The 27,509-nt window shown below is 47.6% G+C and overlaps 6 protein-coding genes across 6 annotated transcripts; 3 read left to right on the top strand and 3 right to left on the bottom strand.

Moving 5' to 3' along the window:
* Positions 1-38: 38 nt before the first annotated feature.
* BDV38DRAFT_267809 (uncharacterized protein) lies at positions 39-4,377 on the bottom strand (the record flags this gene model as incomplete). Its single annotated transcript, XM_032056654.1, has 4 exons — positions 39-1,997; positions 3,701-3,743; positions 3,827-4,144; positions 4,214-4,377. The coding sequence occupies 4 exons, from the start codon at positions 4,375-4,377 to the stop codon at positions 39-41; spliced, it is 2,484 nt and encodes an 827-aa protein (XP_031918658.1).
* A 477-nt stretch (positions 4,378-4,854) lies between these two features.
* On the bottom strand, positions 4,855-6,241 carry BDV38DRAFT_235244 (sterol desaturase family protein). Its single transcript, XM_032053318.1, has 3 exons — positions 5,939-6,241; positions 5,367-5,872; positions 4,855-5,306 (listed from the first exon to the last, which is right to left on the bottom strand). Exons 1-3 carry the CDS (start codon positions 6,178-6,180, stop codon positions 5,023-5,025), a joined length of 1,032 nt encoding a protein of 343 aa, XP_031918657.1. The 5' UTR covers positions 6,181-6,241; the 3' UTR covers positions 4,855-5,022.
* Positions 6,242-8,122: 1,881 nt separating this feature from the next.
* Positions 8,123-12,345, top strand: BDV38DRAFT_267806 (putative importin beta-2 subunit; the record flags this gene model as incomplete). Its single annotated transcript, XM_032056653.1, has 5 exons — positions 8,123-8,228; positions 8,389-10,991; positions 11,900-12,050; positions 12,139-12,222; positions 12,284-12,345. 5 exons carry the CDS (start codon positions 8,123-8,125, stop codon positions 12,343-12,345), a joined length of 3,006 nt encoding a protein of 1,001 aa, XP_031918656.1.
* Positions 12,346-17,345: 5,000 nt separating this feature from the next.
* Positions 17,346-18,008, top strand: BDV38DRAFT_235229 (uncharacterized protein). The gene has a single exon (XM_032053317.1). The coding sequence runs from the start codon at positions 17,515-17,517 to the stop codon at positions 17,806-17,808; it is 294 nt and encodes a 97-aa protein (XP_031918655.1). The 5' UTR covers positions 17,346-17,514; the 3' UTR covers positions 17,809-18,008.
* On the bottom strand, positions 17,997-18,371 carry BDV38DRAFT_235228 (uncharacterized protein). The gene has a single exon (XM_032053316.1). It carries the CDS (start codon positions 18,266-18,268, stop codon positions 18,083-18,085), a length of 186 nt encoding a protein of 61 aa, XP_031918654.1. The 5' UTR covers positions 18,269-18,371; the 3' UTR covers positions 17,997-18,082.
* Positions 18,372-20,908: 2,537 nt separating this feature from the next.
* BDV38DRAFT_126973 (putative C6 transcription factor RosA-like) lies at positions 20,909-23,543 on the top strand. Its single transcript, XM_032051232.1, has 4 exons — positions 20,909-21,357; positions 21,417-21,719; positions 21,776-22,003; positions 22,053-23,543. The coding sequence occupies exons 1-4, from the start codon at positions 21,248-21,250 to the stop codon at positions 23,134-23,136; spliced, it is 1,725 nt and encodes a 574-aa protein (XP_031918653.1). The 5' UTR covers positions 20,909-21,247; the 3' UTR covers positions 23,137-23,543.
* The last annotated feature ends 3,966 nt before the right edge of the window (positions 23,544-27,509 follow it).

Below are 27,509 nucleotides of genomic sequence, written 5' to 3'. Positions count from 1 at the left end.
TATATCAGACTTTACTCGCATGCGGAGTATCTCAGCTATCACTGACAAAAGTCTTCAATCAGTCTTCTGAACACATTCTCATGCTGCTTCAGACTCTCAACTTCGACCCATTCCTCCTTGCTGTGCAGTCCCTCACCGCTAGGGCCGTACACTATTGATGGAATTCCTACCTCACTGAGAAGTGCCGCATCGCACCAGAAAGGTGCACTGCTTACTTGAGGAGTATTCCCCAGCACAGAAGTCGCACAAGCGAGCGCTCTCTCAACAAAGGGATGATCAATCGCCAACTTCTGCGTTGGGCGGAACATGGTAGCGCGAGGCTCTGAGTACTGGAATTTGGGGTTCTCCCGGACAATACCCTCCAAAAGATCGTTAAGGTCACCCAAGATCGACTCCTGCGTTTGACAGGGTATAGTGCGGAATTCAACAGTGATAGTGCATTTCGCGGGATATGAGGAAGGCTCTTCGCCGCCCTGAATCAACCCGCAATGAAAGGATGCCGGGCCCAGTACATCATCGACAGGCAACTGCTGTTGATATTGCTCAAGGGCACGAAGGAACCAACCAGCATAAAGGATAGCGTCTTGTCCTGCGGCGGGGTTGGATCCGTGAGCAGCAACGCCGAGGATATCGATCTCAACCCACAGAAATCCCTTGTGGGCTGTGACTACTTGGCCCATGGTAGGTTCAGGAATGACAGCGGCATCGGCACGCCAACCTGCTGCCAGCAGGTCACGTGTGCCTTGGGAAGCATCCTCCTCGTCCGAAACAGCAGCCACGATGACATCGCCGCGAAGATTGTTGCCGCTGGCTTTGGCGGCTGATACTGCTGCCAGTGCTGCTGCTAGACCTCCCTTCATGTCGAGACAGCCTCTCCCGAACACAACTTGCCGGCCATCTTTCTCACCCAAGGTTCCCGAAAGGGGGTCGTTCTCGTAGCTCGAGAGACTTACGGTGTCTATATGGCCGTTGAACATCAAGGACTTGCCTCCCCCGGAACCGCGCAGGACTCCGACGATTGACGGTCTCCCGGGGACGGTCTCGATCCAGTGATGTTCGATGCCTCGGTGAGCAAACCATGCGGCCAAGTAGTTTGCGATCTGGTTTTCTCCAGCGCCGTCTGCCAAAGATAGTGAGGGATTTGAGGAGTTGATTGTCGTAAGGATCTGTGTCAGCCCGACTGAGTCTTCCGCAGACACTTCCTTGGGGATGGGATACGGCCGTGGACCTTCAGTGCTGAGTAGAACAACCACGGAGTCTTTGTTCAGAAGAGTTTGTGCCTCCTTCGTCGCAGCAAGCCGCTTCAAGGTAGCCAACGATGCAGCACCACAAGGCCCAGCCTTTATCGACTTCGTAGCCAGGTATTCAACCGCAGCGTGACATTCATGACTAGAAATCGTGACACATGCATCAACAAGCCTCTGCAAATCAGACCACGCAGTAGTCGACACGGTGCCACAGTTCATCCCATCCATGATCGTCGACGACGTTTGAACAGCGACTGGCTTCCCGGATCCGAGGCTAGAATGCAGACAAGGCGCCGAGTCCGGCTCAGCGGCCACAACCGATATGGGCGCATCTCGAGATTTGTAGTGTCTCGCCACTGCGTGCGCCAGACTGCCAACCCCAACAGGCGTAACAACGAAGTTACACTGCAGCCCTTCCTTGGCGATCTGTTCATCGACCTCCATCATCATTGTAGAGTACCCCTCTACAATCCACGAGGGAATGTCTTCGTAGCCATCAAATGCAGTATCTTGCACCAAAATGCCCCCGTCAAGAGCCTGGGCGGCATCTGCTGCGTCTCGCACTGCCTGATCATAGTCACCCTGAACAACAATCACACGGGCGCCCTCGCTCCCGATGAGCTGCTGTGTAGAATCACCCATACTCCGCGGAACAAAGATATCCGCCTTGCTATCAAGTAGTCTCGCAATGAAGGCGACAGCTCGTCCATGATTACCTTCCGTAGCCGCAATCAGAGTAATCGGAGCTTCCTTGACTCTAGCCGACAAATCATCCAAGCTAACCGTGGGTGGAAGGCCCAGATGAGCAGTAACAGCCCGATAACAACCCCACGAGGCACCCAGGACTTTGAAGGCCGGGAGGCCAAACCGATCACTTTCATCCTTGACAAAAACAGCACGAACACCTAATTCTTCTGCAAGCTCAGGTACAGGGGTCAACGGTGTTGGGGCATAGTTTGGCAGTGACTGATGGAATTCTTTGAGACCATGGATATCCCGAGGGTCGCAGCGTGCATTTGCTGCCGCGGGGTTGAAATATATGGGCCGGCGAGCGGACATGTCGACAATGATCTAGGTTCTATTTTAAATCAAGAAAATAGTACCAGATAGGGAGTATTATTCGAAGTGATTTTCGCACTTATGTAGGGTTCTGTCGTGCCCTTGTCGATGTCCAACTGCCGAAAATGCGTTCTTGTAGCCTTCTGATGACATTTCAAGCGCCTTCCATGAACATCTCCACTTAGGCGATAACATCCACTTTCCTTAACTAACTTTACTCTCCATCGGACAGAAATTTTTGTTCAATTTTATGGGACTCGCTGGAGTTCTTTTCTTATTGGGCTGGGCAGTGTGGGGTGTACATAAACAATTGGAAATATGAGGAGTTTATATTCATCGGGTTAGGAAGATATGGTCACTGGAGAGTATAATACAAAAAAAGAAACTTTACTCGATCAATTTTCTAACCTTCAATGCAAAATTATACCAAACAAGAAGTAAATACCGCTCCTACATAATTACAACTAGTTCTATTTTCCCGGCTATGCGTTGGCCTCTTTCTTCATCCGAGCTTGGTCGTAGTTAACCACCGCCTCAAGTAAAGCTTGAGTTCCCAAAGCACTGTAAAATACAATGTTAGCACTATAGCCACAGCCATATCTTTTTGGACGCACTCACCAATCTTCAGGACGGCAATACTCCTCCGGATGATGACTGACCCCGTCCCGACACGGTACGAAGATCATAGTCGAGGGACAATGTCTACTAGTATTCACAGTATCATGTCCAGCACCGCTAGTGATATCCATATACTGGCCGGCGCCAACAAGTTCATCAGCGGCGGTGCGAACTGCATCGATACATCCCTGATCAAACTTGACAGCAGCAGAATCCGTATCCATCGTCCAATCGAACGAAACACCCTTCCCATCTTGCCTTGCAATATTAGCGAAGGATTCAAGGCATTCCTTCTGTACAGCGTGCACCACTTCATCCTCGAGGTGCCGGATGTCCAAGGTGAACGTTACTTGCGAAGCAACAGTGTTCGTAGACGCATTGGATGGTATCTTCAGTACGCCGGTGGAAGCCAGCGCCCCATGTTGCTTTGCAATCTCGTTTGACGAGGCAATCATCTTAGATGCGGCGAGTAGGGGGTCCTGACGAGCGCTGAAGGGAGTCGTGCCCGTGTGCGCATCTCGTCCGTACACGGTGAAGGTCAACCATCTGTATCCCTGGCCTCCTTGAACTATACCTAGCGACCGGCCGGTTTCCACGAGAATGGGACCTTGTTCGATATGCAATTCGAAGTGTGCACCGAGGGGGAAGCCCTCGGGCGAACAGGGGATGTCGCCCAGATATCCGTGTCGTTCTAATTCAGAACGGAGGGTCACATTGGGATCATGGATATCCCGAAGGTTCCAGGCCTGCTCAATGGGGATTACGCCAGCCCATACGCCAGAGGAGCACATAGATTTAGGGAACCGAGCTCCTTCTTCGCTGTCATCTTGTTAGTACCAGCCTCAGAAGTGGACGGGAAGGGAAAGGAGATATTCGACGCAAGAAAGAACAAGGGTGCCTACTTAGTCCAGTTAACCAAACCGACATCATGGTTTGTCTGATACCCATTCTCCTTCATAGTTCGCAACACCTCCAATGCCGCCATTACACCAAGAATTCCATCATACCGACCGCCGCGCGGTTGTGTGTCCAAATGACTCCCCATGGCAATCATAGGCGCCGATGAGTTCAGCCGGCCTTTCTGTCTTGCGAACAAATTGCCCATCTGGTCCACATGAAGCGTGCAACCCAGCTTTCTGACTTCATCATCGAGCCAGCGACGCACACTCGCGTCGGCATCAGTCAGGGTTAGACGAGCCATGCCGGTATCTGTGGAATTCCTACAGTATATGTTAGATGGGGAGCTAGAAAAGATATTCAAAAGTCCAGGTTATTAAGGTCTGACGTACTTGCCGTATCTATGAGCGGCGCCCCATTCACACGTTTCGTGCAACGTTTCCCATAGTCGGTTGTGGTTGATCTTGAGGCCTGATAATTGGCGTCGGGAGGTTGTCGAGAATTGTTTCGCAGAATTTGCGAATAGGGCGCAACCGGTGCGCTTAGTGAAGTGCATGATGTTGGTGTTTCGAATCTATGCTAATAAAATTATACACAATGTTATGACCTACGAGGGTCATTGGTGACGGCGAGTCCTCAATATATAAGTAAAATCTATCCGTATAAACGAAAAATATAGTGCCATACGCCTTCTCTCGACAAGGCTCCGTGGAGACAAAAGACACTCCACTTTAATTCTATGTTACTACTAGCTTGGTAGATGCTAGAAAATTAATTAGAATAAAATAAAATAAAACAAAAAAAAGTATGAGGGGAGACTGAAACCTATGTGAACGCAATGATTTGCATTATGAATGTTGAGCGCCTTCCAACAACATCCGGTGGCGGATTCCACTGTTGCCGGTCAACGACGACCGGTAACTCAGGTAATAACTAATCCACCAGAGGGAACCACTGCAAACTAAATAATTTTTTTTTTTTCTTTTTCTTCGTTCTTTTTTGGCCTAGGAAGCCCCTACTTTCATGTCAGGCATCAACAGGAACCTTTTCTTGATTATATTAAACACTACTAAGTAATTATATACTTGCTAATCTAAGCGGAAACTAACCCGCCTGCTATGGAGCGCATGCAGGATGCGTAACCATCATAGACAACGAATATAGTAAAACCAATTTAGTCTCCAAAAACTATGCTCAGTCATCAAAGGGTCTTTTTCATCTCGGCTTGAATCTCATAACACCGGTCGTCAACGCCCTCGACCTCCTTGACAAGTTTCTCCATCTCGTCGACCTGTTTCTTGATTTCTTTTTGAGTCATCCGCACTTCGCGGTCAAAAAGCTCTCGGTTCGGCTTTCTATAGCTTCCTCCGATCCGGTCCCAGATGGTTAGAAATTGACCGTAGTTGTAATTGAAATAGTAATGGTGAATAGTATGACAGGCGGAACCGTTTATAACAGGTGAGTCGAGAGCATACTCTCCATCATCTACAATAGGTCAGCAAGACTTATATCACCAAGTGAGACTGGCATGGGAAGCAAACTTACGGATCATAACAGTCCAGATCGTCACAAAGACAAACAAGCCCAGGTAGGCAACTTTTTGAAGAGGGAACAGGATTGGGAAGACGTGGTATGACAAGCTCTGCGCCCACCCATCCACCGGGTGAAAGGCGTAGCTGGCAAATGGAGTCGATATGATCCACTTGTGATGAGGCTTGTGTAGATGCTTGTAAACCTTGGGGTGATGTTCTCCGCGATGAATCCAATAGATCCCAAAGTCGGTGAACGCAATGAAGATAGGATATTGGAGGTATGTGTAAAGCGGAAAAGGCGCCTGGCTGGAGAAATCATACAGCTTTGTGTATCCCCGGATTTCGGCCAGGAAGAATGGAACCGTGAGGGCTGCCATCACGGGCATTGCGTTAACGGCCTGCGCGATCTCCATGGAAATCTGGTTACGTAGGAATTTCGGGTGTTTCATGGCGCGCTTGTCGTAGATGAAGTGAAACGAAAGGGTGGCGCTGAGAAAGTAGAGAACGATGCCAAAAACCCTGCCAGAAGAACGGCCTTATCATCAGCCCCAGTCCGTCTGATAGAAGAGTAGGTAGAGGCCCAACCATGTAATAAGAAACAAACTCAAACTTTGCCGAAGGAGGTGGTCTCTTGGCAATATACTTTGTGTAGCCCATTTGGAAGGTGTTAGGGCGAAATAGCGATTGACGCTTTCATTCAATGTTGCCAGCCCTGTGCCATTGGAGGGAAAGTAATGTACTAGTTTAGTTGCACTATGTCGTGGGAGAACCGATGCGTACAGTCGGTCGAATACTAGGGTGTCTAGCACATCAAGAATCACGTCCATGGTGCACCACTTGATTCACGCTTATCGGATGGTAGTTACAAGGCGAAACTCGAAGAGTATGAGGAAATCATTAGTTATTTAGTACCAACCCTTTGCATATACATTTCTATTACCGCGTGAGCCGGAATACGGGAGTTCCGGGGTAAGGGGTTAATTAGAGTAAGAGTCCCAATCACCGACATCTCCAGTAGTACTAATTACAAAGGTGGTACAGACTTAGCATCAGGAACGGTACCTTGCAGATTGCTAGAAGGCTGCCATTACCAGTGCAGGCTGTGTTGTACCTTACGATGCGGCGGCATACTACTACTAGTAAGGTATCATGTCATGACCCACTAGAAGATCTCCTGACGCATTCCGGGAATCCTTGGTGGTGTGGTATTCTCAATAGTATCCTACCTCTAGTGACTAAGGAGGGAGAGAATAGTATTTATAGGCAAGGAGAATCCATAAACATGTGACTTTTACTAGAACTTGATAAAAAGATGTACACCGGTTCATTAGTACTATATAATAGGCTTTTTGGTTTAGTCCATATACATTGCATACTATATAATGCAACTTCTTTCCATGATATCGCAATTCAACCCCACCTCGTACATTTCTTCAGTTGAGATCTCTCTCTCTCTTTTTCCATTTTTTTTTTTTTTTGGATCTTCAAATGACCCCTGTGATTCGAATGATAGGGGATGTGAAATTAGAAGATAATTTCAGGTGCTTGCCATGTGCTTCGTGTGGACATCTTATTCCTATCAGGAGCAATATATCGCATATGCGCTATACGGTCGAAGATCAATCAAGTTTTAGATAACCATGACAGGCTTATCACTCTTCCTGATATTTCAACTTTACCTAGAGTCAACCTTAAAACGGGAGATCGATGCCATCATCCAAAAAGGTCCAGCGGGTCTGCTGAATAAGCAGATGCCGTATCCATGTCCATACATTACTTGTATGTACTGTATCACTTTGTTACGTACAGAGTACCTGTAACTGTGGCTGCATACTCTCAGGACTGGGCTTGTTGCCCAGAGTACTGTTGGTGGGGCAAAAATGGTATTTCGGATATAAGCAGATATGAACACATTGTTTTAGACTAAACCATGCCGCCAAGTTCTAAATATCTATGGAGCAAGAAGAGTCCATGTTGATAACAGCGGTAATAACGCTTACTTTCTGCGGAGTAGGTATAAACCAGAGCCCCTCTTGGGTACCGGACGTCCAATCAATACGGTATTCTCAGTACTTCTGCGGTTGCCAGGTGAAAGAAACCTCCACCGAAAGTGGAATGGCAAAATTACTACTGGCAACGCACGGCCACAAGACCATCTCAATACCCACCAATCAGGTAAGGCTTGTCAACAGTTCCCATTCAACGAACATTATCGCTTCAGGAGTGATTCGAATTTTCTCTTATATCTGTTCATAATATATATGGAACAAGACTGAGAGAGGGACATTTCACTACCGGACAAAAGAAAGGCAAAGCGCTCTTGAATCCGCCACCCCAAGAAAAACCTGGATAACAGACCTTGTTATTTTGGTTTCATATACGGTCCGCGATCATCTCCCATCATCATCGTTCGCCTTGCTACCCTAAAGTTTTTTTTAAATATTTTTTTTTCTTACTCAATAGGAAAAAAAGCTTTACCCTTTAGTCAGTATTATTGCACGTAACGGATAATCAGTCACTTTAATCGATAGGGAGGGGAAATCATCTTATCTTTCAACCTTCTTTTCTTTTCTTTTTTATTGAAAAGAAAAGGAAAAAAAAAATACTACCTCTGGGGAAGGGGTTGGAGCCGCTTCGCACCAAAATCCACGGCGGGGTTTCCTGTGCGACTACTGTACACACTTTCCACACCTTCTTTGCAACTCCCTCTCGGCGCTTTTCCTTTTCGCACCCGCAATTGCTCCTCGTCCTCCCCCTCTTGTGTGCACAATGGAGTGGCAACCTCAGGATGAGCCATTGAGGCAGCTAGCTTGCTGTCTCAGGGACTCTTTAAATGCTTATGACCGCAACGCTCAAAAACAGGCCGAACAGGTGTGTTCCCTCCCTCTCAATTTTTATCGGAGGCCCCGTCCACATACCGCTTTTGGATCTCTATACCACTACCTGCTGCAAAATCCCCGGCACTCACACTCTACTATCATGATTCGCTGGCTTCTTCTAACTTTTCTTTTCTTTCTTATCTTGTTAGATGCTAGTACAAGCGACTTCCTCCCCCGATTATGTTAACTACATCACTTATCTGTTCAGCACACCGCAGTCCCCCCAGCCGGTGGGGTTTGACGAGAGCACTTATGACATGGTCCGCTTTGCTGCTGCGATGAACCTGAAGACAAAGATCCGCGTAGCATACAATACGATCCCTCAACCTTGTCTCTCATATATCCGATCGGTCACCCTGAGTGGACTCCGAGACAGAAACTTTCAGGTGCGGAGCTCGGCCGGTAGCATCATCACAGAATTGGTTCAACAGGCGGGCTTGTTGGCATGGCCCGAAGTGCTGAATGAGCTCTTGTCCCTTGTGAGTAATGCATCAGGGGATGCTCCAGTCGTGGCACAGGAGGCCGCTATGTCCGCCCTCGCGAAGGTGTGCGAGGACAACCGCAAGATCCTCGAACGTGACTACCAGGGGCAGTGCCCTCTTAATGTTATTATTCCTAAGCTGCTAGAGTTCACTTCTAGTCAGAGTGCCAAGGTCCGGTCTATGGCGCTGGGTACCATCCATATCTTCCTTCCTCACAGACCTCAGGCCTTGGTCGCTTCGATGGACCTGTTCTTGTCGCAGCTGTTCCAACTTGCCAACGATAATAGCACGGATGTGCGGCGAACAGTTTGCCAGACATTCGCACAGTTGGTGGACTTTGCTCCCGAGAAACTTATCCCGCACATGGAAGGGTTAGTGAATTACATCATTATGCAGCAACACAATCAAGAAGATCCAGAGCTGGCTCTCGATGCTGCAGAGTTTTGGCTTGTTGCAGGCGAACAGGCGAAGTTGCAACAACCATTGGCTCCTCATATGCCTAAGATCGTTCCCGTGCTGCTTCAGAGCATGGTCTACGATGAGGATGACGCCATCCGCCTGGCAGCTGAGGGTGACGATGCCGAGCTGGAAGACCGTGCGGAAGACCTCAAGCCGCAATTTGCCAAGTCGAAAGGCTCTCGGTTAGACTCTTCAAAGCCTGAGGAGCAGTCTAACGGCAACGCTGCTGCTGAGGAACAAGACGAAGACGATTTGAGCGAAGGTGAGATTGAGGACTCGGAATTCGGAGATGACCCCGAGGACGAGTGGACTCTGCGGAAATGCTCCGCCGCCGCATTGGACGTCTTCTCGAACGTCTATCACCAGCCGATTTTCGAGATCATTCTGCCATACTTGAAGGAGACCCTGCGCCACGACCAATGGCCACAGCGGGAAGCTGCTGTTTTGACCTTGGGCGCTGTTGCAGATGGCTGTATGGATGCGGTTACCCCCCATCTGCCAGAGCTTGTTCCCTATCTTATTTCGCTTCTGAATGACTCGCAGCCTGTCGTGCGGCAGATTACTTGTTGGTGTTTGGGGCGATACTCTGAATGGGCATCGCACCTCAACGACCCGGCGCAGAGGGCTAGCTTTTTCGAGCCGATGATGGAAGGTATCCTTCGTAGGATGCTAGACGGCAATAAGAAGGTCCAGGAGGCAGCCGCGTCCGCTTTCGCCAGCTTGGAAGAGAAGTCAGATGCCAACTTGATCCCTTACTGTGAACCCATCCTCCGACAGTTTGTCCAGTGCTTCGGGAAATACAAAGACCGGAATATGTATATTCTGTACGACTGTGTCCAAACTCTGGCTGAGTGTGTTATGGGAGAATTGTCGAAGCCACACCTTGTCGACATCCTCATGCCTGCTCTTATCGACCGCTATAACAAGGTGTCGGATCAGTCTCGGGAGCTCTTTCCGTTATTGGAATGCCTTGGCTACATTGCTGCTGCGTACGGCGATGCGTTTGCTCCCTTTGCCCCTCCTCTCTTCCAAAGATGTATCAAGATCATCTACGAGAACCTGCAAGAATTTATGGCTTCTATCAACAACCAAGCTATCGAGGAGCCCGACAAGGATTTCTTGGTGACCAGTTTGGATCTCCTCAGCGCGATCATCCAGGCGATCGATCCCCAGAAGAGTGGCGAGCTAGTAGCCAATTCCCAGCCACGCTTCTTTGACCTCCTCTGCTTTTGCATGGAGGACCCGAATTATGAGGTGCGTCAGTCGTCCTATGCATTGCTCGGCGACTGTGCCATCAACATCTTCGCGCAACTGGAGCCTTTCATCCCCAACATTATACCGACCCTTATCAAGCAGCTTGATCTGGATTTAATTAAAGATGATGATCGTCACACAGGCTTCAGTGTGCTGAACAACGCCTGCTGGTCCTGTGGAGAAATTGCAGTCAACGAAAAGGCGGCCCTGTCACCTTACGCCGACAAGCTGTACCAGGGCTTATATGTCATCATCAACAACGAGGAGATCATTGACTCCGTGAATGAAAACGCTGCAATGGCCTTGGGAAGATTGGGAATGTGCTGTTCCGATCAACTTGCCCCTCGCCTCGGTGAGTACGCGGGCGCGTTCTTGAAATCTATGAATAAGATTGAATTTACGCGGGAGAAGGCTTCCGCGTTCCTGGGATTCAACCAAGTTGTCATGAAGAACCCACAAGCCATGGAAGCCAGCCTTGCGGATTACTTCCAGGCGATCGCCGCCTTCCCTACCAAGTCTCTCCACCAGGACGATTACCGTGATATTCAGAGCTCATTTCAGCAGGTAAGAAGATATAGATTTAGCGTTGCCCCTTTCCATCTTTCGATAGCCACTAACAACGCACAGGTTCTGCAAGGCTATAAAAATTTGATACCCAACTTCGATTCGTTCCTCACCCAGCTTCCGGCTCATGTTGCTCAGAAACTTCGTTCTGTATACCAAATCTAGATTATGTCGGCATTGCTAGTGTTTAACGAGGGCAAAATTCTTGGCGAAAGGCGCATTAAAACTGCATTGCATTTTTATCTCTTCACCTTTTCCCCCATTCTTTTTTCTTTTTAATCTATCCCTTGATTTCCCCTTAATCTCTCTAGCCAATGCTTCAAATCTATTGGATGGAGTGAGCAATGACCTTTGTTTTTCTTTTCTCTTTTATTTCCCACCCATGGCGTGTTGATTTCTTTCGTTGTGGCGATTTCATGTCTGGGCCTTTATAGAGTGATATCTAATGGGCCTGTACAAACAATCATGAGCCTGGGGTAACGTATCCAAGGACTATATACAAGAAGGTGAAGGAATGGACAATGATGATATGCATAATGGACTGACTCGACGGATGAGTTCTGTGTACCATTTGGTTGATAGATTAGTACTATAGTAAATGAACGCAGCAGATAGAAATCCATCAATGAGCGTAACGATCGTTTAGTAAAAGCCTCTTTTTTTTCCCTTTTCTTCTCCTATCTCTGCTTTTAATCCACTTCTTGTAATATCATCTTAGTGGGAGATATAAACATCGACTATCCAGCAACGTACGGAGTATGTGATTCATGTCAAGGAAGAGGTCCCTGGATAGATGTGCTTTTTTAGGTTAGTTTATCCGGAATGGGTCGCTTCGCTTCAAAGTTTGACCGAAGCGGAGAGGGTTCGGTGACGGGAAACCCTACCGAAGCGCACTGAAAATTATTCAGCACATCTCGACAACCGCCCGCGCCTCGCCTTCAACACACGCTCCTCGACTCGATCAATCGCAACCACAGCGAGAGAATCAATCATTCGCAATGGATTCCGCCAAGGCCCCCGTTAAGCTCGTGAAGGTGACCCGCGTTCTCGGCCGTACCGGTATGACCTGTCCCCGCGTTTGGAAGCATCGAGATGGATTATAGGAAGTTACTGGGGTTGAAGGGAGATGATATCTAACGAAGAGTAGGCTCTCGCGGTGGTGTGACCCAGGTCCGTGTCGAGTTCATGGATGACCAGAGCCGTTCCATCATCCGTAACGTCAAGGGCCCCGGTATGTTTCGCTCTATTCAAAAGTCGAAAATAGCGCCCGGCTGACTTGGTAACCTTTACAGTCCGTGTCGACGACATCCTCTGCTTGCTCGAATCCGAACGTGAGGCCAGACGTCTGCGCTAAAAATATGCAAAAGCGACAAGGGGTCGGATTGGTTCTTCGGGAGGAGTACACTGGGGAATTATTGCATTGGCTTATGGCGGCAACCATTCGGACATTGATTTTCATGTGTTAAGAGCCCAGCAATGGAATTCGCATCACGAATGGATCCAGACTTAATACATCTCCAAGGATATTGGGAACTACGAATACGGACATGATCGTTTACCGCGTGCTGGATTGATGGGTCCCCTGGGAGCGAATGTTTTCTCTCGGTTTTACACATGGTTTCCGAGGAGTTTGTGTGGACATCTTCCTGGAGGGACCTCCGGCACGTCGGTTTTATGGGATTGAAATGACAAAAAAGAATTAGCGTTTCAGCGAGATGCAATAATGGACATCTCGTGAACCGATCTTTCACATGTCTCTTTCCATATTCTGTCTAATGGCGGGGTTTGTTGTAGCCCAAGTCGACTTCTCTCTCCTATCGCCCTGCGCCTTCAGTTTGACGATTCGATTACCGGTCTACCACATGATTCGAAGCGGTTGCTATATCAATCAGATCAGCCACGCATCGTGACACTTTGGCAGTGGTGCAATATGAGATTCGTCATTCCGTTTCGCTTGCAGTTTGATATTCGGGAGAGAGTCGAGCTTGTCCCACATTTGCACGTTCCTGAATCCGCCCTGGTTCTTCAGGAGTAGTAAAATCGTAGCACCAGTAGCTTGAAGCTCGTATTTCGGACCTGGCCCTGTAAGTCACAAGGAGGGATTGTCGATAGTCCAAATAAGTTTGCCCTTCCCCGGATCCAACCACTTCTCATGTCCCAATTTACAGGCAGCAGAATGACAGGCCGAGATCCATTTAGAACGAAGCGCTGCAGTTGACGGTCTTGACTAGCGCAATATCCAAAGGATGATACTCACCAGCCCTTCATGATCCTTCCTACGAACGCTTGATAATCCTGGCTTCTCACAAGGACTGTGTCCGCTACTGTGTTACATACATCATCGGACCGCAGTACTTCTAGGGCTAACGGAAAGTTATGGTGAGCTTCAATATCATCAACGGGCAATGGGGCCCGATTTTGAAGCTGATAGATGACGATTATTACCTCTCTGCAAAAAGCATAGTGTTCGCCCAATCTAGCCTTTGGAGACTATGCCATAGCTCTATCCTCAATTGGAACGTTGTCCTTAGCTTTCCTACTGTCGAGTTTCAACACTCTACATGGTGGTACTACAGATTAATACCATGTCCCCTCAACAACCAGGGTTATCTTGATATGTTAGATAGTGACTTATGGCTTCGAGAAGCTCACTGTGCATACATAGAAACCCCGAGACATAAGATGCCATCGTGAAATGTTGAGCCTGGCCGAGAGTCACCTATAGCCCCAGGCTCCATACAATCCTACTGCAGGATTGCACCGAGTCAAGTCCGATGAAGGCTCCACATAGCATAGAACCCTCACCACTATCTATTATCGCAGGAAACTTAAGGGCCAACCTGCATCTACAGATTACGTGAACACTCAAATGCATAGCGTAACAAGGGTTACCGGATAGAAGAAACCCCAGAGTGAACCTCGGGCCATCTCGCGGGAGGTAAGCAAGAGCACTACCAACCCAAATCAACCCTTCGTCTCCGTCGCGTTGCTCAATTCCCATGCCCAAAGTCCAGCGCACTGATCCATACCTGTAGAAAGCCACGAGTAGCGAACGTTACACAAGTAGCACGGTCCAGAGCATGGAAGCGTGCTCTTCACCCGCTGGTGCATGTCTATCACCCACAATCCACACCCCCAGCATGCCAGAACCAGGGTCCAAATATAGCAACAACACATGCGCTGGGGAGGCGTGCCGGCCAGTAGACTAACCCTCCATGTTCCACGCCTTATGGAAGTTTCCCATGCATCGGTAGCACAAACACAAACACAAACACACCACTACGTCTTCAGATCGAGGCAAAAAAAAAAAAAAAAAAAAAAAAGGCAGCGCCAAGGAAATCTAACTCAACCATCAAGGCGCAAGTCCTCATTTAATGATAATGATCATCCTCAAAAGGGACGAAGGTTCTAAGTATAGGTACCTCGTTGAATCTGCATCTGAGGACTTTAGTTTCTGCCCCCGAGAGCCAAGAACCCCCGGTTAGTGGTCGTTAAGGACCCTTGAGTTGGCATGCATGCATGTGGTCTCCGCGGAAAGAAAGTGAGGAATGGATCAATGGGGAAGGGTTTTTTGTTTAAACTCCCCCCTCCTCCCCACCTACCAGAGACCAGAGATCTACTTGGTCTATCTGAAACTTCGCGAGATGAAACTGATCTAGGTAAAATACAACGGAAAGTCCCGCCCGCACGGAGGTCGAGGAGTCGAACTCCGGTAAAAAAGAAAGGGGAAGACTCCGTTGTAGATCGGAGTCAGGATACTATATCCGTTGGGGAATTGGATGTTGACCATCAAGTTTAGTAACGATTACTTACCTTAGTATAGTAGTAGGCTCTGGCAGCTAATAATGGAAATTAGGGTACGGGGCTTGGCATGAGCGGCCAATGGGTGGTTGTTGGTGGCAAGCGGGGCCAATCAGATCATACGACAGGGCAGAATGCGTTCGTCGTGAATAAAGCTGTATTGGGTATGGTGCGGACTTCTGACCATGTCGAAGTCATGATAAGATTGGTGGAGAAGAAGGCACATTAGATGTACCCAGCTTTTGGTACTAGCTTGCTGGCCTAAGGCCCAATCTGGTTCGATCTGTCGGGTAAGGTGACTTTTTTTTTCCTGGGGCAGGTCGTTCCGTCCAGATTAGCCCTTTGCTATTTTTGTACCGGTTCTCGTACAGATAGGGTTCTGCATTGACCTTGGTTCATTGGGGAGGTGTGAGGTCATGCCTCATATTATTAATCGATGTGACATCTTGTCGGCTCGATACCTGAGGTATGGTGATCAGGACGAAGGAACGTTATAGGTAGACACCGATGTAGAGGTGCCCGGTGATATCAAGACCCAGACCCGGGCTTCAGCAAGCTTACCTCATAGACAACGCCTGATGGCGCTATGATAGGATAGGAATGGTTACTCAGGGAAAGATGAGTCAATGTGCAAATCAGGTCCCTGCACGCCTGATTCATAAGCCAGCAGACGAGACTAGGTGTTATTCGTTTCCCTCTGCTATTGACAACTAGTCCAGAAGCTGATAGTTTAAGCGTTGGCTTGACGTCCTCTGGGTGGGGCCGGCATGTACTCCATACATGGAGTGGTATTGATATATCGACCATTGTCACAGTAACAGTGCAGGACGACACCTGGGATGCGTGACAGTTACCAGGATAGGCTGGAGGTACGTTGGGCCTTCCGGAGCATGTACAGTATCAATGTATCTATGCTTGACACATTGACACATACCCACTGTAGCTCAAAGTACACCCAACCAGCTGTTGTCATTTGATTGATCCATTGGCAGACGAGACAGATCAGCAGGAGATTTTAACTTTGGTCGCATTTTACTCCTCTATTAAGTATACAGGTATTCTAGATAGGGTTTCTGACATGGCGAAGCGAGAGCGAAACTTAATAGAAAAGAAAAGAAAAGGTACAACGTCCATCGAGGAAAAGCCCCCCACCAGTGGCTGGCTAGTATCAGTCCACATGGCGTACAAGATGCCTGTGTAAGGTGAGTCACCACTGTCAGAGCTTGATAGGCAAACGTGAGCATGACCTATCTCCAAGGCATCAAGGAAGGTAGTTCTAATATGATAGCCTAATGAACATCCGATCAATAGTGATGACGGGCAAAAGCGAATAAAGTTACGCCGAAGCTAAACAAAGTTAACCAACCCTAACGCTTTTCTGAATTAAAAAGCGGTGACATGAGTCTGGAACACACCTAACCACATTAGGTGGCATCTTGCGACGGAGTGCTTGGCAATAAGAAAAACTGTCAGGGGGGCGTGACGGAGTGACTTCCCATTTGCCAATCACGAGACTTGACCATCTTAGAGCAATCTATCGAATGCGGAGAATGGCTCGGGACTTGCCATTGGTCGTCCCCCGTCTGACGGGTCGGTATTGTCCGTTTCTTACGGGATTTGGTTAGTGGGACTTTGGGGAAAGGTCAGTTTAGTCCGTTCCCATTTCTCATCTCCCTCTCTCTCTCGGTCTACTTCGTACCAGATGAAGGTCTTGAATTGTGGATTATCTTGTCTCCAGTTACCTAGGATGCACGCATCCTTGGCAACCTTGACAGACTGGAAATTGGATGGTAGCTCTGGTTGAGAGACAGCCGTTAGGGCGCGAGTAGTTCCTTCTAAGGAATAGTAACTACGAATGCACGAATGGACTTGTCTCCAGCTGTCCGGACAAATGGGATAGGTCCAATACCGCCAAGACTTCAAAGCTCTAGTATCATTGACAGGGATCAAGCATCCATTAGCCTCCACTCAAGGAATTTTTCTTCCTCAAAGATCAATAAATAAATAAACAAATAAAAACGTGGCATGAGGCTTTTGTGTTACACACGTCCAATGCATGCACCCCCCTCGATTGATGCAGGTCGAGGGTGAGCCTAGAAATGCCGTCATTCTCAGCAATTGTCGAGGCTTTCGACAGGACATTGTCTATGAGTGAGAAGAGAATTAAGGTATCCCCTACCTCTACCCGACCCCACCAATGAGCGGGCAGGATTAACTGATCGCTGATTCTTAATCTCGGTCGCCCGCGACCGTGGACCCGGACCGCAGCCCCCGAAAGGGTTTTTTACCCTATAAGTTAGAAGCCTTCATTAACCTCGTCCGTTTAGTGTTCTAGGGCATTTACCTTATCTGGAAATCTTCGTTAAAGGCCCTCTGTTGATCCAATCAGATTGGAACCGAAAAAGAGTTTCACAACGATTCGCGTTTAGCTCTTAATTTAGTTCAAGGCAGTTTCGCGTTAGCATTTGATGGGGGGGGGATTTTTTTTTTTTTTTACTTTAGCCTACCCCCCTATTATTATTATTTCTCTGATAAGATGGGAGCTCCTTACCGGTTTCCTGATACGTTTAAAATTAGCGAATTGACGTGGATCGGACTGACGAGTTCTGTTTCATCTAGGAATGCGTAACACACGGGTTTGCCCTCCATCAAGGCTGAAACCGTGTTACTTCTCCCCTCTTCTTATCAACAAGACTGTCACAAGTCATTCAGTGTCCCCAGCATGGCCATGCACTTCATCCACGGTAACACCATCCGAGGGAACTCAAAACCCGCCATCCCGGGACAGCGGGCGAAGTCATCTTCACACACGGCTGTAGGGCTCACTGCCCCACTAGTCGCCCGTGGCTCAGCCGCAAGCATTGCTAGTTTAGGTACTCTTGGTTGCAGGAGGCTACCGGATTTGTCGAAGAATGAAAACAAGTTCAACGTTTTGACCAGTCCGCTAGAAAGGAGAGGCTTCTCGTTCGACAGTGCTCCGTGCCTTGTCCGTAGAAGGTTTGCAGCCTCGATCTAAATCTTAGTTGGAGGAACTAAATCTTAGCTGCATACGCAGTGACCCTGGACAGGTGATTCGGTGCCTTAGTGGCTTGGCTGTATGATCGCTTATTCTCTCCATGGGTGTCTGTGTGTAAAGATACTTGAGAGCACCGTCAGACAGGGTTTTGATGGTCATGAGGGAAAGGTGGAAAAGCCCTCGGCCGAAGTAGCCCCCCCTCGTTATGATTGGGGTGTTGACCGCGAGGGTCGGTTGCTATTCCCGAATTTAGACCGTGTGCGTTCTACGGTTCTTATGTATCGAGCTCTGCTTGATACCGGCAATCCAAACGTGCGCCCCCTAGCGTCGGATAAAAACGGCGCATTGCAAGAGACTCTGCAAACCGTACATCAAAGTTGCGCGCTATCCACTCCATCATCAGGGGTAGGAAGCGATTCATCGTGACGCTATAGAGTCGCGGAGGAACTATAAGCAACATCTCCCCTAGCGGGGTGTTAAAGTTTCCCCTGTCTTTATACCCTCCAGAGGGTGATTTCCAGGCACCCTGAACGGTGCGCTCAGTCCGCCTGACGGGGTAATCGTTCGCTACATCATATCAATATTCCTTTTGCGGACGGATCCGCGGAATTAATTTGTTGGTGACTTCTGTTTGAATTGGACTACGTCCACGAGGCACCAGGATGAAAAAGCAATATAATTCTTTGAATCCCCTGCTAGCGCGGGAGCGACACCAAAAAGCAATTGTGCAGGTGTAGCGCATCCAATAATAGATAGATTATCTTCCCCTTTTCTCACCGGTACCTTCCTCGAGCCTCTCAGGAAGATTGGGTTGATTTTTAAATTTTTAAATTTATTTTTCCTTTTCTCTTCTTCTTCCAGTGCGGATGTTCGTTGGATATGACCATATCGGTCATAGGGTAAGGTCGTTGGTCGACGATCCCCAAGGTCTAGTGACGGGACAAGGGTCCCTTAGAGTCAAAGTAGGCGATCACCATGACGATATACTTATACAGTAAGAGGGGCTATCGGCTCGACGTTATCCAATACATACCTTGTCCAGAACGGAAAATAGACAGGGAAATGAGAGGTTCAGAAGGAAAGAAAGGCAGCCCACATGGTTCCAGGACAGGGTATCTTGTTGACAGAGAAGAGTCAAGCTACCCCTGGGATCGGACTTTTGAGGGTAAACAAAATCCGATCGTTAAGTAATGATAACCATGTGACGAACGACTTTAATCTGACGCCAATCAATGACCGGCCCGTCCGCCCACTGTGTGTCATCGAAAACCTATTGCCCAAGATTTGGTGGGTGAGTGGGTGAGAACCTTAGAGAACCACAGGACCGACAAGATTGTTCAGTCTGGGTCAAATATGGAGCATATCAAGTGCGAGCGGAAAAAAAAAAAAAAAAAAAAAAAAAAAAAAAACAAAAAAAAAAAAAAAAAAGAAAAGAAAAAAAGAAAAAGAAAGGCCTCTCCCCACCACATATTTGCCCAATCAAGTAGTTTGTCGGCCAACCCCATCCGTCAGGTTGAATCTTTGGGTCAACCTAACCTAAGCTATGGTAATTGATTTCCGCAGACCCTGTCCAGACTTACCCCATTCTACAACCAGACTTGACACCCAGAGAATCGATTTGGACGATGAGGCCTGGCTGCCGTTGTCTACATTATGGTTTCTGGACCGTGAACATGCTTAGACACGCCACACCCCAGGTGTTTCTACATCCGTCCCAGTCTCGGCGCTCGCTTCTTTTCTTTCTCTGATCATTTTCCCCCCCAAACTTTTATTTTACTTTCCCATAAATATTTTCCTTTTGGTATCGGACGATTCCCGTGACTAGAGTTCAAGCATATTTGGTAGAGAGGCTTAGACTCAACATCCTTACAGCAATCTGACTTGGCGTGACTCGCGTTCCACCCACTTAGGCACGGGGATTGATTACCTTTTGGCCCCAATTATTTTCATTTGGGTCCAAATTAACCTGCGATGGAGGGGGCACGTAGAAGCAGAGGAATGCAGTGGAAGGGGAAGAATTCCTTCGGTTCTTTCGAGATGGGACCGCAGGAAGGGAACTTAGCAATTTCCGGAATAGACAGTACTAGTAGCAGTACTTCTTACTACCAGGGGGAGGGGGGGAAGAATTAGAATGAATTAATCCTGGTGGTGGTGCTGCTGCCATGTGGTCCTCGCCCGAACAATGTGACTAATGAAACTCATGGGCAGCCACGCTGCCGTCCAAAGTAACCCTCCATGAATGGGGGCTAATCCAGGCCTCACATTCCCTGTCGGTACTAAGTTAGGTGCTAACTGTATCTACTCCAGACATGTTAATCCTGCCTATCCTTTTTTTTTTTTTTTTCTTCTTCACCTTTTTTTTTTATCGATATCTTTTACTATTGATTATTTTGTATTTTCTTCTTCCCTTTCATTTTAAATTTAAATTTTTTAAATCGAGAATTCCAAAAGGGAAATTGACGGGAGGAGGCTCAAAACCATGATTTTCAGGAATCCTCGGTTTTTAACCCATCCAACTACTAATAATAATTCCCTTCGGGCTCCTATTGTGGTTATAGTCCATACTTACTTCTCCCCTCCACCTCTCTTGTCTTTTCAATTTTCCCCATCCCCACATCATCTGCTGAAGGTATCCTTGAGCTGTGTATTTTCTTTTCCTTTTCTTCTCTTACTTTTTTTTATTACTACAACATTCTCAGGAGATCAGCATCTGACCGGCCGTCTCGTGGCGTTTGGAACGCATCCCCAGAGATTCGACTAGTCCCCTACTTTCCTAAGTTTCTTTCTTTTTTTTTTATTTAATTTTTTTTGGTTTAAAATTAAACATTTTCTTTTTATTCCCCTTTGGTTAAATTAATTTTCCTCGTTTTTTTAATCTTTTCCTGTTTGATCTAAACCTTTCCTTACCTTATTATGAGTGGTCCCTCAGCTCAAAAGGCTGCATGCATTCCTGGACTATTCGCCTACTACGGGCCCTGACTGTGACTTAATTATAACCCTCCACCTCTTATAATCCTTTGACTCCTCTTGTTCCTGTCAAAAATATTCGTCAAAATAAAACAGCCCAATTCCCCTCCCTTGCCGTTATCTCGTATTCCCCACGTGCGGACATTCTTCATCTCGTTCCTCGTTTCTTCCTCCACCCGGGGCTGAGGCTCGAGGTTATTTTTGGAGTCTGCATCTCTAGGCTTGGCTATTAGTTACTGCTATATACCTGCATCTCTCCTCTGTCTTCCCCTCTTCCCCAATTTACCTTTCGAGACATAACCCGAAAAGAGACTACCTCTTTGTTGTCATTCGACCCTTATCCACTGTCTTGTTGCGCATTGTTGTGTTGTGCCACGCCTTCTACACATCCTATAGCTACCGAGTGGGGTAGCACCGTTTGTTTCCATTGAGACCATTGCATTGTCTTGCGCCTTTCCAGTATCCAGACAATATGGCTGGTCCCGGTGGTGGCCCTCCTCGCAAGAGCCATACCAAGTCTCGTTTCGGTTGCAAAACATGTAAGAGACGACACATTCGTTGCGATGAGAGTTTTCCACAATGGTACGCATCTACTACATCGCCATCTTGTGCAAATGTGCTGTGGCTGACGGACAGTGTAGCCGGAATTGTACCAAACATAACTGTCGTTGCGACTACATGGATGTCGCTACCGTCCACGACGAATCATCTACCACCCGCAAAATCCCCGATCTTCTCATGTCCGGCGAAATCGAGACGGAAATCAAGAATTGGCACATCACGGGTGTGCCTCCGTTCCCAGAACTGGTACAGTACCCACGCAGTTGTTGGAGCAAACTCTCGCGAACCGATCTTCGTTTAATCCACCATATTATCGGACTGTCCATCGACCTACATCGTCGCGGCTTTAGTAACTCCACGATCTGGGCGCAGAAGATGCCAACGTAAGCACAGAGGCTGGGTTTTGTTTCGCATGAATGAAGGAACTAATATCCGACAGATTTCTCAACATAGCGATTACGAATGACTTTGTCATGAGTTCCATCCTTACTTTATCAGCGTCACATTTGGCCTGGATCACGCGAAATAAAGAAACCAAGCAGCTCGCTTATCATCACAGGGGGGTTGCGATTCAGGGGTTGCACAAGGCTATCGGTACTTTCTCGAAAGGCAACTGTGACGCTATCCTCGCAGCCTCCATCCTCCTTTCCTGGCAGGCTTCGGAATGGTATGTGATTTTACGAACCCGGTTCCGTGCAATACTAACATATTTCTAGGCATAGCTGGGCGTCCCTGCAACAGGGACTCACAACCGTCCTGAACTCAATGCATCCCATCTGGAAACACGAATCCGAACTAGCCATGTACCTGGAGAACCAACGGTACTTGGGATGTACTAATACGCCAATGATGACGGGCTACCAGTTCCAGGACGAGGACCTTGTTAGCCTCGACCAAACGACCATTGCCCTTCAGAACGTCCAGAAGCGCGTGGCTCACAACCCTGAACACTACCGTCGGATCGGAGAACTCCTTGAATTTGTAAGCCATTTCAGGCGAGATCTTCTGTCCTTAACCCCGGAACAGGCCTTTGAGCGCATGCAGCCCCTGCGAAGATGGCTCTTTTGGCTTCCCCCCGCCATGCTCCGAGGCGGAGACGCAGATCTTGGAGCCCTTGCCATTCTTGCTCAATTCTTCGGTATTGGCGTGGTTCTGGATAGTTTGTTCCCTGACCTGGGAGGCGCATACCTCGGCCCGCTATCCGTCGGCCCCATCGAAGACATTTATCGAATCATTATTACTAGAAGCATGTCGGAGCCATACAACCCAGATCTCCAGTTAGCCTCGACTATCATGGAATTGCCCCGACATATCGTTGCCCAATATAAAAGCCGACTTCAGTGGTCGCCACGGGCCTCACTCGACTACTCCCCGTCTCCCGCGAGCCCTTACCATTCTATGCAAGATTATACTCTAGCATCGTCATCCTCTCCTTCCTCTACCGCTACATGCGCACCTTACACCCCGCCGCTCCAGTCTCCACCAGCTGTAACGATCGCTAGCTCTCCGTTCGATGTAAATGGAACCTACGTCACAGCACCAGCCGTCCAGAGCCTTTACCCACCGTCTCCAAGTTTGCTCTCAGACCCACGAGAAGAACTATGTGAATACAGCCATACCGGCTCGCTCCATCAGTCGCCCACCTATCCACCACCATATGTGGATGATATGGTGTGCGGGGAGCTATCTCGGGTGGACGGAACTGTCGGACTGAATGTGGATCTCTACGGCGAGCCTCAACAGATAGTGGGAGGATATAGCACTGCGGAGCCGTGCTGGACTGGAAGTATCTGCACGTGAAGGTGGGAAGATGGTCGACAGAACCAGTGGAGGAAAAAGAAAAGCAAACAAAAAAAAAAACTTATATACCCTTAACCAACTTGCATTCTATTTACACAGCATATGGGCTTGAGCTTGGATCTCACATGGGGTTGGATGGATAGAAGGGCTGGTACTCTTGTATTTTGGATGGGGGGGGGAGGTTTTCATTCTACTATTGTTGCACTTTGTGCACATTATTTTGGATTTTGCATGGCTGACATTCGTTACGAATCCTGCGATATGTTACAGTGGTACAGGAACACCAGGACAGAATGAGGCTACATGAGAGCATGGATTGATATGGATATTCAAAAATCATATACCCGCTTGGCGTTTACTTTGAGATAATTAACGTGTATAATGAAATGACAAACTATCCCCGATCATCTTACTCTGTTCTGTAAGGTTTCATCAGGTCATCTATTAATAGCAACGAAACGAAACAAAACCATCAGGGAAGGCATGAGATCATGAAACGGTCGAGTTTCATGCGACTGGATCTGATCGGCAACCTACAGAACTAGACCTGTACAGTATGTACCTGCACGAAGTGGTTAACAGGAAAGGATGATCATCGACGTCAATACCACGAGGTCGAGATATATTTAGAAGCCCGCATACTTAGTCCAAATCTAAAGTAAGGACCTCAGGAATGTACTCTGTCCAGTACTGTACCCGCCGATCCCCCAAACCCTACCTCCTCAAGCAAGTAGTATGTACCAAATAACTTACACATATGTAGAGGCATACAGACAAGCAAACACAAACAAAACAAAACAAAACCAACCAAGCCACCCCAGCCCCATAGAACAAGGCAGTTGCCTCCATGCCCACCATCCAAACGCATCTACACATATACTAGCACATAAAATAGATAAAATACCAGGTCCCATAGATACAGAACCACTGCATACAAAACCTCAAAACCCCAAGATCTTGAACACAAAAGTCAAAAGATATATATAGATAACCCACCAACCACCCCCAAACTCTAACCCAAACAACAAGGAAGTTTACCTTTCCCTTCCTCGAAATTTCATTCGAGGAAAACGAGATACAGACATCCTGCCATCACCGAGATAATGATGATGATCGGCATGATGCATGGGGAAAAAAAACAAGGGCCCGGACTAACTTGTTTTGGATGGGCTCGTATTCGGTAGACAGATCGATGGGTGGTGGATGAGGCTAGGAGATTTTTAGCTAGCTTTGACTTTGGGGAAAGCGCGTGGGGCTGGCTTAGGTAGGTAGGGCTATATTGGTTATTGTTATAGGGTCTGTGGTTTGGGTTAGTTTGGTGGAATACGAGTTTTATTTTAATAGTTCTTATTTTTAATATTTTTTTTGGGTGGGGTGGGGGATTTATATGTATATATTCTGGGAGGGTTTGGTTGTTTTCTATTGTGTTGGAGTGGTGTTGTTGATGATGTATGCGGGTTTGATGGTTTGTTTTGTGACTAGCCGTTATTGTTTTCTCTCTGTAGAACTAACGAAGTGGGAAATTATATTCTTGCGAAGATCTCTCTTGTCAAGAGTATATTTGACGAGGACGGGAGACTATAGGGTTTTACTGCTTGTTGGTTTCTCGCTGCAAGAAATAGTTGTCCGCCCATGGCTGAGAGCATGCTATACCGTCGAATCGAGCATTGTTATCTATTATCCCGATGCGATCAGTACTTTAATGACAGTGTGACCAGGTAACTAGATTGTTGTGCTGAAGTCTCTTCGGGGTTCTCTACGAATGGAACTTATTTTGCTTGGTCAAGTGAGGAATCTTACTCGGACACAAGTTCAATATTCGCTCCGAACGAGCCCTAAAGATCAATCCTACCAGGTCTCGAACTTATTCGACGACTTGATGGAGCCATGCCTCGTTTTCACACAGTATATTAGATCGTAAGCCTCGAGTATAGCAATACATCAAATGTGGAAAGCCAAACACGCGCAGTGCTGGATTAACAGACAGCTATAGAGAAACGAAGGGCTTCGAGGTATCATGTTCTCTCTGCAAAAATGCTTCATATTCGTGTACTGCGCCCTGTTAGCTTCTGTCTTTATATACAGGGTTGATCGATATAGGGTGGGATTTGGAGATATATGCTGAGGGAGACACGCAGATCAATTCAGAATTCGACCCAACAATGTCGGAGAATTTCCATTCTATATGTTTCTCTAAGAACCGTCGGTTTCGATACTTGGATCTGAGGGCTATATGTCCTCCATTGAGACTGTGCTCTCAAAGATGCGAAGCGCAAACTGCTGGGAGAAATATCCGAATCAATTCATACCACAATGCTGATGGCCAACGGGGCACCCATAGAATGGAAGGCATCCGATGCAGATGCTTGTTGGACTGTAGGTTGTCAGAGTGCCACATCCTCATAGGATTTTTCGATGTTTGGCCTGGTATTTATTCGAGGCAGGGCAGTATATGAAAGACAGCAAGCACATAAAAACAGCGCAAGACCCCGAGTCTGTAATAGGGCCTATTGAATAATTCACTTCAGGATCGTTAATCAAACATACATGTACTAGGATAGTCACTTGATCGTCCATAAACAAGATTCAAGTCACCACCAGAAGGAGCCTATGCTTTACAAACGAAGATGTGGGCCATCTGGCCGGAACATCTAAATAGTGTTTAGGGGCCAGATATCTTAGGAGGATGATCTTGTCCATTTATAAAGTTGAACCACTTGACTGCACTTCTCAAGGTATGACCCGTGGCTGTGGAATCCTTTGAGCGCGCTCGAGCATGTTGTTATCACGTTTGAAATTCGGAAAGACACCGGCAGAGCATATTGACAACGGAATGTTCTCGAAATTGAGCCTTTGTGAAGTGTTAATCTTGGTCGGTCGGCTAGCAGTTCCTACCGCGATCTAGACAGCGACATGCTTGAGGCTCCGGTGGATGGCTTTGCTGTCCTTGACAAAACAATCCCGTTTATGCGGTGTAAGGGGTTGGTAGAGAGCCCGATCGACACAAAATATGATCCTGAGGAGTACGGAGTAGATTGCGCGGCTGCGGAGAGGTGAAAGTGAGGGGAGAATTAGAAAAAGGGAAATTGGACCCAGTCAGGAAGATGCCATGAAGTGGAAAACCACGGAGTACTAAGGGCAAGGAAGGTTCGGCAGTTGTATGTGATGCTATTCTGCCGCTGTGATACGGAACTGGCAGCATTAATCGTTGGTACTCAATCAAATCGATTTGACTTCGTACATGTGACCTTCCCTTGCCCCGGTTCTAGACTATTGGCAGTTAGCGTAACCACGTGAGCTCATACTCTATTTTTCGGGCGAAGACAAAATGAACCACCTCATTACATCACCATTTACTTTCTCACTGACTTTCGATAGTGGTCGATCTCATAGCATCAATCGCGTTTTTGGGGTATCGTGCACGTTCCTTGACTAGTCATTATATACAGGAACACATAAGGGGCACCGTCTCCATCTGGTTCATGTTATTCATACTCCGAAAGCCAAAAAGGGGGATCTGCTGCCTTAGCTCCTTGATATTCCGGGCAGGTGGAGGCCGAGCGTGGATCTCGCATGGCTTTCCGGCATGTGCGCTCACTATTTGATAATTAGTCAGTACTAAGCTTTTCAAGTCCTCATATTTGAAGTTATGATGACCAATACAGTTTGCCTTCTATCGCAGACCAAAAAGTAGTCACTTGGTAAAATGATTTCCATATGTTGCATGCAATGTCAAATTACACCATGCCTTGTAACTGCCTGTCACTCATCCGTGGTGGCGGAACTTCTCCGATTTCGCTGTCTACCGGCACACACTGTGCTCCACATCTGTAACAGTTGTCCTGATTGAGTTTTGACGCCGGTGATATGTGTGCCGAATTACTGACTAGTGGTTCATGCCTGAGATATCCGCCAATGGTTGTGCCAAACCATGGTTTACTGTGTATACTTGAACCCAATGCTAGTCATGGAGCCCACTAAACCCAATTACCGGGCAGGCCCAAAAAAAACCTTAACTACCTGCAGATCATTATACAGGGCTCTGCCCAGTAATAGGGAAGTGGCGCCCTTTCCCACTTTATGGTTACTTGTCTCTGCCCACATGGCGACTAGACAGCCTTCTTGCTTTGTTCCTGCATCGAGCTTAATTGAGATCCAACCCCAGGGTTGAGTCAGGGCCATTGCCATTCAGACCTTCGTTTCTTATACTGAACGACAACCTTCAGAAGGTCGACGCTCGACCACACTATCTTCTGAAGTCTCCGTGGACTGCAGTTTGTCATTGGTCTATGCGCGTATAAGACGTGGGCTAGGAAAAGCCCCTCTCTGGTGTCTCATCACTCAATTCAAGGCGCCACCATATCGTCGTTAAG

Source organism: Aspergillus pseudotamarii (assembly GCF_009193445.1).
Source record: "Aspergillus pseudotamarii strain CBS 117625 unplaced genomic scaffold BDV38scaffold_4, whole genome shotgun sequence".
In the NCBI taxonomy this organism is placed as follows: Eukaryota; Fungi; Ascomycota; class Eurotiomycetes; order Eurotiales; family Aspergillaceae; genus Aspergillus; species Aspergillus pseudotamarii.
Note: the sequence above shows the minus strand (reverse complement) of the source record. Positions and strands in the feature narration are given on the sequence as shown.

Excerpts from the sequence above, each read along its gene's own strand:
- BDV38DRAFT_235229 (XM_032053317.1), top strand. The coding sequence starts at position 17,515 with ATGGCCATGCACTTCATCCACGGTAACACCATCCGAGGGAACTCAAAA.
- BDV38DRAFT_235228 (XM_032053316.1), bottom strand. The coding sequence starts at position 18,268 with ATGTTGCTTATAGTTCCTCCGCGACTCTATAGCGTCACGATGAATCGC.
- BDV38DRAFT_126973 (XM_032051232.1), top strand. The coding sequence starts at position 21,248 with ATGGCTGGTCCCGGTGGTGGCCCTCCTCGCAAGAGCCATACCAAGTCT. Across the intron at positions 21,358-21,416 it reads GATGAGAGTTTTCCACAATG|CCGGAATTGTACCAAACATA; the intron begins GTACGCATCTAC and ends CGGACAGTGTAG. Across the intron at positions 22,004-22,052 it reads TCCTGGCAGGCTTCGGAATG|GCATAGCTGGGCGTCCCTGC; the intron begins GTATGTGATTTT and ends ACATATTTCTAG.
- BDV38DRAFT_235244 (XM_032053318.1), bottom strand. The coding sequence starts at position 6,180 with ATGGACGTGATTCTTGATGTGCTAGACACCCTAGTATTCGACCGACTG. Across the intron at positions 5,873-5,938 it reads AGTTTGTTTCTTATTACATG|GGTTTTTGGCATCGTTCTCT; the intron begins GTTGGGCCTCTA and ends TTCTTCTGGCAG. Across the intron at positions 5,307-5,366 it reads GATCTGGACTGTTATGATCC|ATGATGGAGAGTATGCTCTC; the intron begins GTAAGTTTGCTT and ends GACCTATTGTAG.